At 30.2% G+C, this 12,537-nt stretch overlaps 1 protein-coding gene across 1 annotated transcript; it reads right to left on the bottom strand.

The window, feature by feature from the left end:
• Window positions 1-1,238: 1,238 nt before the first annotated feature.
• On the bottom strand, window positions 1,239-8,409 carry LOC108910277 (PI-actitoxin-Afv2a-like). The gene is made up of 3 exons (XM_018714838.1): window positions 8,236-8,409; window positions 4,036-4,209; window positions 1,239-1,322 (listed from the first exon to the last, which is right to left on the bottom strand). Exons 1-3 carry the CDS (start codon window positions 8,303-8,305, stop codon window positions 1,312-1,314), a joined length of 255 nt encoding a protein of 84 aa, XP_018570354.1. The 5' UTR covers window positions 8,306-8,409; the 3' UTR covers window positions 1,239-1,311.
• Window positions 8,410-12,537: the final 4,128 nt, after the last annotated feature.

The following is a 12,537-nucleotide window of genomic DNA, read 5'->3' as shown; positions in this document are numbered from 1 at the left end:
CTACCTATACAGAAATCATTGAAGCGATTAATAAATTCAAATAACTAATATTGCTTTAGGTGTTGAAAATCAAATTAATATACCGATGACGTATTCTCGCTTCAGAAATAGCAATGCCACTGGTCAACTCAAGGTCAGAATTTTGTAGGCAACCTACTTCCTTAGCAATCTTGTATGTTGCATACCTACTGACTTAGATCAATTGGAAACTATTTTTGATTTTATTTTATCCATTGTAACAAATGAACATTTACATACATTAGCCTTTGACTAATCGAATCATAACTACAATTGCATACAGAGCCTAATCATAGTTGCATTAGTTGGACTTCTATTATATATATCGGTGGTCGTCGGTCGATATATTTTTCCTCGATTGAAACATCGGTGCACATCTGAGTTTGACATGGTGGACGCTCGTTAATCATGTTTAATTTCGCTCACTGGTTTTATGTTCCAGGCAGGCCAAAAGTCATCGCTGATGTTAAAATATACTAACTAGTTTACAACGCGCCTCGCCATACGACCGTAATCATTAATTGCATTCTAATTGGATCCTATTCAGCGAATTCTATTAAAGTCCATTCGACGATACATAAAATTTTAATTGTATTCGCAAGTTTTATTGTTCGTCTTATTTTGCGGTAGGAACTGCCTCATATAAAAATATATCACGTAAAAGCAATCGTTTCGAAGATGAAATAATGACACGCATAACTTTACAGCCAGCTTTCCAGTAAAAACTCCAAATTAATGCGTAGTATTTTCTTAAATCTGTAAGTGAATACTGAATACATCTGTTTTGTGCTGAATACCTACCTACTTATAATAAATATTTTAAGTCAGGCTACTAAAAAAATCGTAATTTTTTTTAGACGAAAAATAGTAAAAAGAAATAAACTATAAATAAACCTACTTTAATTCAACTGACTAATATCATTTTAATAATATGTTGTCATACTATAACTTTTTCTATTGCAACTTCAATTTTTTTATACATGACGTTTGATCTCTTGATTATTTGATTTGGCTTTCTATTATTGGTAGGAAAATATCATAAAAACAAACACATATTCTAATAAAAAGCGTTTAATAAAAATGATGTTTTATAATTATATTATAAATAAATAATAGAGAACATAATAAATTAGAAATAAATTTTTCCCCTAGCATATAATTTGTACAAAATGAACACTGCAGCTACCTACTGCAAAATCACACTTAAATCTACATCTCACTTTCTATTCCTATCTATTATGGCTTAATACTGTGGGCATCTGTTTTAGAAATTTGCGATAGTGTTGTTGGACTTTAAAATACACCTGAAAAAAAACAACATAATATAAACGTGCTTTCAAAGTATCTAATCGAGAATAATTTAAGGGGCTATTACACTCGATGGAAAATCCTACGAAAAGCTGTTCATACGAAATATCTTACTCTGACAAATCATACGGACCAATAAGTAGAATTCGTGAGTGTTTCTAGTAGGATTGGACTTTGTTTTCAATAATTTTGTCACTACTAACTTGATTATTTTATTATATAAATAAATAGCAAATGCTTAGCTCTGGTTGGTATAAATCGTCATAGTGATGTTTGTGATATTCAAGTTTTAGGAACATCGGGCAATATGGAGGTACATAATTAATAACTACAAATGAGAACATATTGAATCAATTTTATTTTAGATACTTAGATTTTGACTACAATGAAAAAAATTGTGGAAATTCACATCGGAATTTTACATATTTATAGTGGTTTTTATATACAAAAAAATGCAAATGAATTGAACTTACACGATACATTGTGTAGAATTACACGTTTGAGTGTACTTTTGTACTTTTACGTTTTAAAATGTATTATTCCTAATCCTTTATTGTTTTTACTATAATTTCATGTATATATACGAGGAAAAGCATGAATTTACGCGACCTGATTTGGTTCAACCAATCAGATGAATCACGTGATCATCCGGTGTGGTGTTACTGCACGTGTGTGGAGAATTGTACTAGTTGTTCAGTAGGCATGTTTAGATTCATTTGTGGCGTCATAATAAGCACAGTGTTTTAACTGCATAAATATAATGTTATAAATAAATGCTGGGGTGAGTTAAATAATATAACTTTGTGTAAATTACATCTATAAATCTTTCGGTATATCTTCATTTTCAAGTAATTTCAGGTGGGGTCCGGATACTTTTGAAATTTTTTAACGAGGTCCAGAAAAAAATTCATATTTCTTACTAATTTTTTATTTTCATTTGCATTAAGAACTCAAAACACACAATTGTAAAATACCTACTAGAAAAAATGATAAGGGTGGCACTCAAACGTAAAAAAATATTTTTTAAATAATTTATTTGAGCAATTTATATTTTCAAAAAATTTTTGGCGGTCCAGTATTTTACCTTCCGCGGTCCGGATCTGGACCGCGGTCCGCCAGTTTCCGACCCTTGCTCTAGAGAATATGTGTCACTGCATTAATTAATCTTAAATTTATTTGATGTTATTTTCCCTTCACTTAAGTATGTCGTAATCTATATTGGAAAAATATTTAAGTATGAAAAAAAAGATATTCTTTCTAAAACATTACAAAATAATGTCTAGATTTTTTTTCTTCTTCAAAATACCATGTAGTTTTCCTGTTTCTTAGTAAAATTACGCTTTATTTGTCGTAAATATTACATACATCGATAATGTAAATTTACATTTAGGGCGAATTACTTAAAAAGTGTAAAATTACATACTTGTGTGACTTAATTTTACATTATCCCTATTGTATAACCAATGATCTGGTGTGTAATTTTACAAAAAAAATCTATATGCGTACGAAGTGGAAAACGAACTCTTTTACAGCAAGGACAATCTGTTAAAAACTCATATGATTTCGTACGAANGAGAACATATTGAATCAATTTTATTTTACTTAGATTTTGACTACAATGATAAAAATTGTGGAAATTCACATCGGAATTTTACATATTTATAGTGGTTTTTATATACAAAAAAAGCAAATGAATTGAACTTACACGATACATTGTGTAGAATTACCCGTTTGAGTGTACTTTTGTACTTTTAGTAAAAATATTTAAGTATGAAAAAAAAGATATTCTGTCTAAAATATTACAAAATAATGTCTAGATTTTTTTTTCTTAAAAATACAATGTAGTTTTCCTGTTTCTTAGTAAAATTACACTTTATTTGTCGTAAATATTACATATATCGATAACGTAAATTTACAATTAGGGCGAATTACTTAAAAAGTGTAAAATTACATACTTATGTGTTATGATCTAGTGTGTAATTTTACAAAAAAAATCTATATGCGTACGAAGTGGAAAACGAACTCTTTTACAGCAAGGACAATCTGTTAAAAACTCATATGATTTCGTACGAACATATTTTCGTACATATTCGAATACAGTATGTACCAAATTATGTACAGGAAAATTCTAACTTCCACCAGCTAATCTAAAAAATGTTATACTCAGATTTACTTCGTTCGCGACTTCCATAGTCTAAATTTGTTTAGTGCACATATCTTACTGCTTGCTTCCAAATGTTCAGAGAATATTTGTTTGATTGGCTAGAATTTACTATTCCGTGAATTGAACGCATTTGATTGTTAACAACATGAAGCGTATACAGCTCTCGCTCATTTTGATGTTGATTTTGATTAAACCGCATGAATTTCTGTTTGATTTGGTTACTTTTCAATGATACCTCTATATAATTTCAGATGATTTGTGATTAACAGGAAGTAATTTATTACTTCTTTCTTAAAGTGAACACCTGTGTCCTGTACAGGTGGCTACTCAAAAATACCTACAAATTAGGATGTTTGTCAACATATAAAGTGCAGTTAAGGAAGTATGTAGATGAAACTCTTTCTTTTTGGAATAATTCTCTGCCAATGTGTTAAGAAACTCACTAAAGGAAAACAAGTAAAATTACATGCACAGGAGAAACATAAGTACTATTCTCATATTTTCGTGTGTATTTTGGACTGAATGCGGTTTTATACAATACTTACCCTCGCAAGTGGCTGAACATGCCTTCTGGGTCATGAAGTTGTTAGCATTTCCATTGCATCCCCCATATTTAAATTCGACGCATTTTCCTATTGATGGGTCGTATCTCCATCTTGGCAAGAGAGCTCTGCAATAGCCTTTGACCATTGGAAGTTTACAAGCTACTTGAGGATCATCTAAAATTGAAATTAGTGTTAAACTGATGTTTTGGTATTAAACTGATGATGCTTAATATGTGTAACTTTTTTTAATATTACCTCTTGTATATTTATATTATTTTAAAGATATTAATCTATTTCAAACAAATTCATTTTTTTTTTCTTATCAATTGAAGACAAATAATAATGTTTCTCGATATAAAAAATCTAGGTTTGCAAAAGAATATTTAGAAAAATGAAGTAAAAATAAACTTATACAATTCTGTATTTGTTATATATTTTGAACACAGAGGAAATACAGGGTGTCCCAGAATATCGTGTACAACGGAAGACCATAGATTCGTGGACTCAAAATAGACAGATTTAGGCTAATTTACCAATATCCAAAGTTCGTGAAAATTTTTTGAATTTTGTAAATGACGAATACGTATTATTCGATTTCGATTATTTTTGGAGTGTGGACTTTCGTTTTCAATCTACACATGTAGGTGTTATACAGAGTGTTTTTTTTAAACTTACAACTCCTACAAAATTGATATATTGTGGTATGATCCGTTCATAACTTTTCCTCTTTCGGGCAATACTGACAACTATTTTTTATTTGATAGGTGATATCATTTGGAAGTTTCTGGGGTCCCTTGTAGAATTTTAATTAAATGAGCAGTTTGGGTACAAAGAAATATTTTTTAAATGCCATTATCTTGCCACCCATATTACAATACTTAACAAAGTGCTAGTAGGGTATGATTTTGTAGGTTGACTATAATTTCAGTTTGATCTTTAAATCATTGTACCTGCAAATTCTTGTTGTTGTAGACGTTATTCTGGAACACCCTGTATATACCATTTTGATTTACGTTACGCAGATATTATTAGGTATTTTGCTTTGAATTTTTGCAAATTGGGTTTAGAAATTATTTTAAAAAATATTGTAGTCACAAACAAGTAAATAAAATCGCTATAATCTCTATAATAATTCCAGAAATATTTATAATTTGTTAATTTTGTTTCCCCGCAAATTTGGGTCATTAGAATCCGGTTGACCCCCGTATACGATATTATTAATAATACAACTTTTTGACATTTTAAACTCCAGAACATACTCCCGTGCTTTGGGATTCATTAATTACGGATACTAAAGTGGAAGGGCATTCTTTCGTTTTATAAATTAATCTACGTCAAAAGATTAATTAAAACAGACAGTTTTTATATATCGTGATCTATTTCCTTACATATTTGCGGTTAATTTGTAATCAAAATTTGGGATTTTCAGGCTGAAAATATCCGTTTATAATAAATAATGCAGTCATTGTTTATAATTTGTATGTATAAGGTTCCTTTCCTCAATATCTGGATAGATAGATAGTCAGTTGCTGCATAAAAAAGGTAGGTAACAATTATTATTTTTAATCGAAAAGTCACTTTTGTATCTAATAAGTCATAAGAAACTCCTCACTTCAGCTCATATGAGTAGAAAAATTATAAAATATTTGTCACTTCTGAAATATGTCGCAATTTTTTTTCCATAGGAAGCACAGTACGGTTGGTGGATTTCTCCAACAATTTCTTATAATATCGGTATCCTTTTTTTACAGTGCTTTAGCTTCTTTCTTTAAAAACATAAATTACTTGCTAAACCTAAATTTATTTTAGTTAAATTTTTTGTAAACTACATTTAGCGCTCTTTGTATAGAAGAAAACCTCTCCAAATGGAAAATATTAGACCGCCAACTATTCTAACAAAAACCTTTCATTTAGGATAAAACACGCAAAAGTGCTGGAAATTGACTTTCGATTTGTAATTGGACGTCATTAATTTGAGATATCAGGAATTTAACATTATAGAGAGAAAATCTAGGAATAACATAATCTGGACAGATTTTTTAATGTTAAAACTTAATCACAGCATATAGAATTCTACAAATTCTACGGATTCTAGATTCTTGTATATTATAGAAGACAAAATAACCTAACGTAACTCTGTTATACAGGGTGTCCCGTTCATGTTTAAAAAAAACTTGTGTGCAAGTTCCTCATAGTAAAATAATAGGGGTAGTTCATATAAAGTTGTTTTCTTAGCCGCCCTGTTTTCGAGATACAGTGTGTTGAAGTTGTTACTTTCCAAATGGTTTTCCTTAATTATTATCTTTAAATCGGCTAAAGATAAAAGTGTCTAAATTTGTAAACGAGTAAACATCAACTGTGCGTTAAGATAAATGTGTAAACGGTTTCTTTCTGATAAGCAGTGACGCCGATACAAGTAATTGAAGGGGTACAATCGAAGAAAAAATATGTTAAAAGTCAAAATTTTTCACGTTGCTAAACGGTTCGGTAAACTACATTAACGAAATATTAAATTGAAAGAGGACCTTACCATTGAATGAGCTAAAGACATTTAGCTACCAACAGTATTTGCATTTAAGACTATAATTTTAATTTCTTACGTATCACATGAAACAGTTAAATTGTATAACATTTTATTAACTAAAAAAAATTTAAATTTATTTTAAGTTTCAGTTTGTTGTAAACTAACATTTAAAAGAGTACATTAAAATCAACAGATTATAGTAATTAATTATCTATTATTAACTAATTTTACATTTTGTAAACTACTACACTGCCATTACTAAAATAAACAACTGTTGAATGGACTGAATTGTTGATGTACATGAATGCTTAAAAAAAGTGATAAAAACAGAAAAATATTAGAAAACAGACTCGGAGACTTACAGAACGAAACAGCTGGACAATTAAATAGATGTGCAAACTCAAAATACCACAGTAGATATTGAAATTGTCCCCCATTTCCTTCTATGCAACTTCACATTTCTCGAAAATGGTACATGCTACCGAATTTCGACAAGTATACCTTTTTTTGTATGATGCTTTAGAATTTACAGAACCGTTTAGAAATGTAATAAATGTTGACTTATAACATATATATTTTTTTTCGATTATACCCCTCTAATTACCTATATCGCCGACACTGCTTTTCAGAAAGAAACCGTTTGCACATTATTCTTAACGCACAGTTGATGTTTACTCGTGTACAAATTTTGACATTTTTATTTTTAGCTGATTTAAAGATAATTAAGGAAAACCATTTGGAAAGTAACAACTTCAACACACTGTATCTCGAAAACAGGGCGTCTAAGAAAAAAACTTTCCATGATCTACACCTATTATTTTTCCATGAGGAACTTGCACACTATTTTTTTTGAAACATGAACGGGACAGCCTGTATATTAAACAAAAAAACCTTAATTAATCTGCCCTAATATAACTTTATCTCGAAATTTATCTATTTAGTTATGTCAGGTCAGGTTAAGTTTTCCTTTAAATGTATTAATTTACTCTAACCTACCTAACTTTATGTAGGAATTTATGTAAAAAATCATTGAGATAGGTAACTGATGCAATTGAATTATATTGGTTCTAAGAGAATCCATAAGAACGAATTATGTATTAATTCGGAAATACGGAAAAGAGAAATTGTAAAATGTAAAAAGAGCGAATTCCCGAGCGGCGTTTGTCTGACTCTAAGACAATTTTTTTATAACACTGTTTCAGGTTTTTGTTTTTCTTTTTAGATACGTTTCTTTGGATCAATAAGAACCTATATCTGCGATATTAACTTCTAAAATTAACGTTTAGTAACATAAAGTAATGTTTATTAATAATTTTTTTAAGTTTTCAGGGTGTATGATCTAATTCGACTGGTCTAGTATTATTAAAAGCATACTTATCCCAGTTCTGGTCACATATTTAAAATCATACCTATCAATTATAATTATGTTCCTGTCTTTTCCTAAAGTAACATTTGAAAACTGCATTATTAATAGCCAAAATGTTAATCATATTAATATCATATTAATGTTAATCATATTTTGGCAATATGTCATCTGTAAAAAATTTCAAAACTAGGTATGACAGATAAATTTCCGATAGTGTAGATACAATGCAAATAACGATTATTTTTGCACGAATGTAAGAAATTAACTAGTTATTTTGAAAATTTCCATGTTGCTTGATTTCGAAACTTACCCTTTGCCGCTGGTCTGCATAAAGCCACAGCCAAAGTGGCGAGGATCACAACAATAACCAGTTTACTCATCGTTTCCACTGTGGTTTTTCCTGCCTCTAAAACGTCGGCACGCACTCACCGTCTCTGAAATTTCTCTGAGGTACGGTTGATTACTGAATGAAATCCAAATTGGCGGGCCGGTATATAAAGTGTCGTAGCGAGGTGTTACGTTATATCCTACGTGATTACCAGGTGAAATGGAATTACCTACGTCAAGCATCATACTCCTACCACCACCAGCTTTGTTTCGAGCTTCCAGACTAGTCGGCAGTTCAGTGCACCCCCTTTATTTACAAATATGATACGGCTTGAATACTGATGACTTGTGTGCTGGTGCCGCTGACACGCTGAACCAGTTGCGATACTGTAATTGCATGTTTGTACAGGGTGGTTGTTTGCTGGCATGCCAATTACGTTTTTACGCTGTTTAATTTCACCCTCAGCAATTATGTAAAAAAGGAGTTGTTATCGGGGTGTCATGCCGGACTATGCGAAATTCGTTTCTTTATACGCTACCGGAAAAAAATTATGGAACAAAACATTATTTTCATGAATTTGTTAGTGATTTTCGAAATGTTGTATTTCAGTGAAAAATGGTCTTATCGACATAAACAAAAAAGTGTTTTGATGCTTGAAGTCTCTAGATCTTTCGATAAAACATTTTTTGAGCAACGGTTATCGAGCTATTAAAAGAAATAACTCGAGAAAATAATTTCTCAACATTTTTTTTAGGACTGTTCATGAACTCACGAAAATTTTTTCGAACTCAATCAATACAGAGGTCAGTTAGCTTATTTATTCAGCTTCAATTTGATTTCTGAAAGGGCTCCGTGTAACTGTTGGTTGCCGAGATATCGATGGTTGAAAAAAAATAACACTTTTATCTTTAATCATCGATATCTCTGCAAAAAACTATGGTACAGTAAATCCAATAGCGTTTTTGAACACTTGAATATTAGGCTATTGATTATATCCAAAAAACAGGGTTAAAAGGAACTAAGATGTTCAAGCAATTTTATTGCATGAATCGTTCAAAGGGTCATTTTAGATTAAAAAACCGTGGAGTGCTATTAAATTAGAGGGTGGAAATTGGAGATAGGGGTGAAAATGCACCCCCTTCAGTTTTTTAATTGTAACTCGAAAACGAAGCAAAATTTCGCTATAGTTCATAGGAAAAATTATTTAGAGAATTGAATTTCCCATCGAAATGGCTTATTTAAAAAATCTAAAAGGAAAATTTTATGCAAAAAACTGCAATAGTGCATTTTCACCCCTGTCTTCAATTTCAATCCTCTAATTTAATAGCACCCCGCAGTTTTTTCATTTTTAATGACCCTTTGAATAAGTCTTGTGATGAAAATCCTTGAACGTCTTATTTCCTTCCTTTTTTGCGAAAATGAGAATTAAAACACATAATGGTAAACGCGACGAAAATCGAAAAATTGGCTAATTGTAAGTTTGAGCGGCCATATCAGTCAATTTTTATGCAAAAATACTTTACAACCGCTTATTTTGAAGGAAATTTACTTCTTTTTTTAAGAAGCAATGCCTATAGGTACCTATCTTTACTCAAAATCGATTTTTTGCGTTTTTTTTCAAATTGTGTATTAACGATTTTTTGCATATAATTTTCCTTTTAAATTTTTTAAATAAGCCAATTCGATGGGAAATTCAATTCTCTAAATAATTTTTCCTATGAACTATAGCGAAATTTTGCTTCGTTTTAGAGCTACAATTAAAAAACTGAAAGGGGTGCATTTTCACCCCTATCTCCGATTTCCAACCTTTAATAGCACTCCGCGGTTTTTTCATTTAAAATAACTATTTGAACGATTCATGTAATAAAATATCTTGAATGTCATAGTTCCTTTTAAAATCCTATAATCGATAGCCTATATATTCTTTACAAGGATTTGGTTTACGAAGAAATTTTTGTTTTTCATGCTTGACATCAACTTGAAAAAAGTACAAAAAATGACTTTTCGTCTAAAAAATTTGAAATTCGAGATTTAAACCTTCAAAATGCTTTTTTGTTTACCTCGACAAGACCACTTTTCACTGAGATACTCGAAAATCACTAACAATTCTTTGCACCTTTAATTTTTTCCATTGGTGTATATAAAATTTAAAACAAAACTTCTTTCAGTTGTCTAATGCGATATTTGAACAATGAAGTTCATGTACTTTATTGTTATCTGTGTTTGGAAATAATTACAAATTTGCATAAACTGTATAATAAAAAAACAAGCAAATTCGTAGACTACATACAACTACAAAAAGTTTTTCCAATAATATCTTTATTTTAATATACCTACATGTTACAATTTCGTTAAGATTTTGTCACGCCAATTTTTCGTTATTTTATGAAGTTTGTGAATTCAAAACCATACAAATTGTAAATGATAACATATTTGCCTTACTAAACAGCAGAATATATGTTTATCATCACATTTAAAATACAGAATACAAAATTCAGTAGCAGAATGTTGACGAGTGTATTTAGAAAAATTAAATAGATGATAGTAACTGTCAAAAAACGACATGTTGCACCGAGAATCTGATTTTAGATTTGAATAAAGTAGAAAAAATTACTTTACTCTCTACTACTGATGGTTTCCAAGATAGGTACTACAGGATTGAATTTGAAACACTCTGAATAGGGTGATCGACTTTTTGAGATTACAGGGTACAGGTTAAACAGTGGTAATTAGAAAATATACAGATGTAGATGTTCTGTATTCGTTTGCTGAGCAAACATATCCTGGCTGACTTGATTGGTGTTTGATATACAGAAGGATCTCTTGAATTTCTATTAGTCCCTACATTTCGGTTGTTATAAGAAATATTTAAAAATGTTTAAAGATTTTCCATAGAAAACGGTCGAGCAGATAGGTACTCTATTTTTTCAATTTTGGTATAAATGCTGTATAGTAGAAAGTACATATTTAACAGAATACCTCGTCAATGTTTAGGTATCGGATTTCACTTACCTTTCCAATAATACAGCGAGTTTACAAACTTGAAGAAGATAACATTTGAATAGTAAATATTGACAGAAATCTCTTTGCTAATACTAACTTACCACGGTTATACGAAGAAACATTTCTAGAACTGCTGATTCAATCGATAGCTCAGCATTGTATTGATGCGTCATTTGACAATGTTTATTCATGCTTATTACACACATATCACAGACAAACTATCTTTTCCAAAAAATGAAACCAGAAAAGTAAGAATCTAGAAAAATAAACTCTTTTTCACTTTTGATTTTGTTTGAAACTGACACAATAAAAGACACACTTTATTTGCTATAATAAAAACTGAAGTAAAATTGATTGTTACTTAAAATTTAACTAATTTTTTTTCCTGTTTTCTGCAAAAAACGATGGTGTGCTAGTTACAGTCACAATTTCTGACCACTTTTTCATGTAGGAGACGATTTCAGAGGTTCCCAACAAGTTTTAATAATTTTCATTTTATTTAATTTAAAAGGCTGTTTTGTATTTTCACCGATTTTGATTACTGACGATGCTTATTATTAAAGAGTACACTTACAATTAACAGAATTCATTCGAAATTTGTAAACATCCTGTATAGCACAGCATATATATCATTAAGCCACCTTGTATACTATACGAAATTATTGAGAGACGTGTTAAATTATTATTAGTACTGAAATTATTACTCATATTCTTGAAAGCATTGGATTGAATATAAAATTACGATTTTCAGTGAAATTTCTCAAGTTAAAACGAAAATATCTGCCTCACGGATCTAGCTGGATATTCCGTACCAATTTTGCAAAACTTAATATGGGTTCCGCGTCAGTGGTATTGCATAATATTCAAATCAGATTCAACTTATGTGAATGAACTTCTGTTCTAATTGCACCACTACCATTCTAACGGACAAACAAACTTGATGAAGAAATTTAAAATATTCTAAAACTCCGGCACTAAAAACTGTTTCGTTTTTATAGCATGCCACTGCAATTTTTTTTATTAATATTGGATGACTATTTTTTGAAGATTTTCTACAGCTATAATTTAGTTCCATCATAACTATATGGCGGTAAAATATTTCCCAATAAAGATTGCAGACGTGATGTTTATATAAATAATAGGTATTTCTACATTTTTTAGAATTCTATACATTTCCATTTTAGGATCGAGTTGATTAGCACTTCTTGGTATGATTGGTTTTCCGGTGTTGTCATATAAATTATTTCTTAGTATTTCGTGAGAAAAGTACATACATCAGTT

This window comes from Anoplophora glabripennis, unplaced genomic scaffold (genome assembly GCF_000390285.2).
Source record: "Anoplophora glabripennis isolate ALB-LARVAE unplaced genomic scaffold, Agla_2.0 scaffold497, whole genome shotgun sequence".
NCBI classification, from domain to species: Eukaryota; Metazoa; Arthropoda; class Insecta; order Coleoptera; family Cerambycidae; genus Anoplophora; species Anoplophora glabripennis.
Note: the sequence above shows the minus strand (reverse complement) of the source record. Positions and strands in the feature narration are given on the sequence as shown.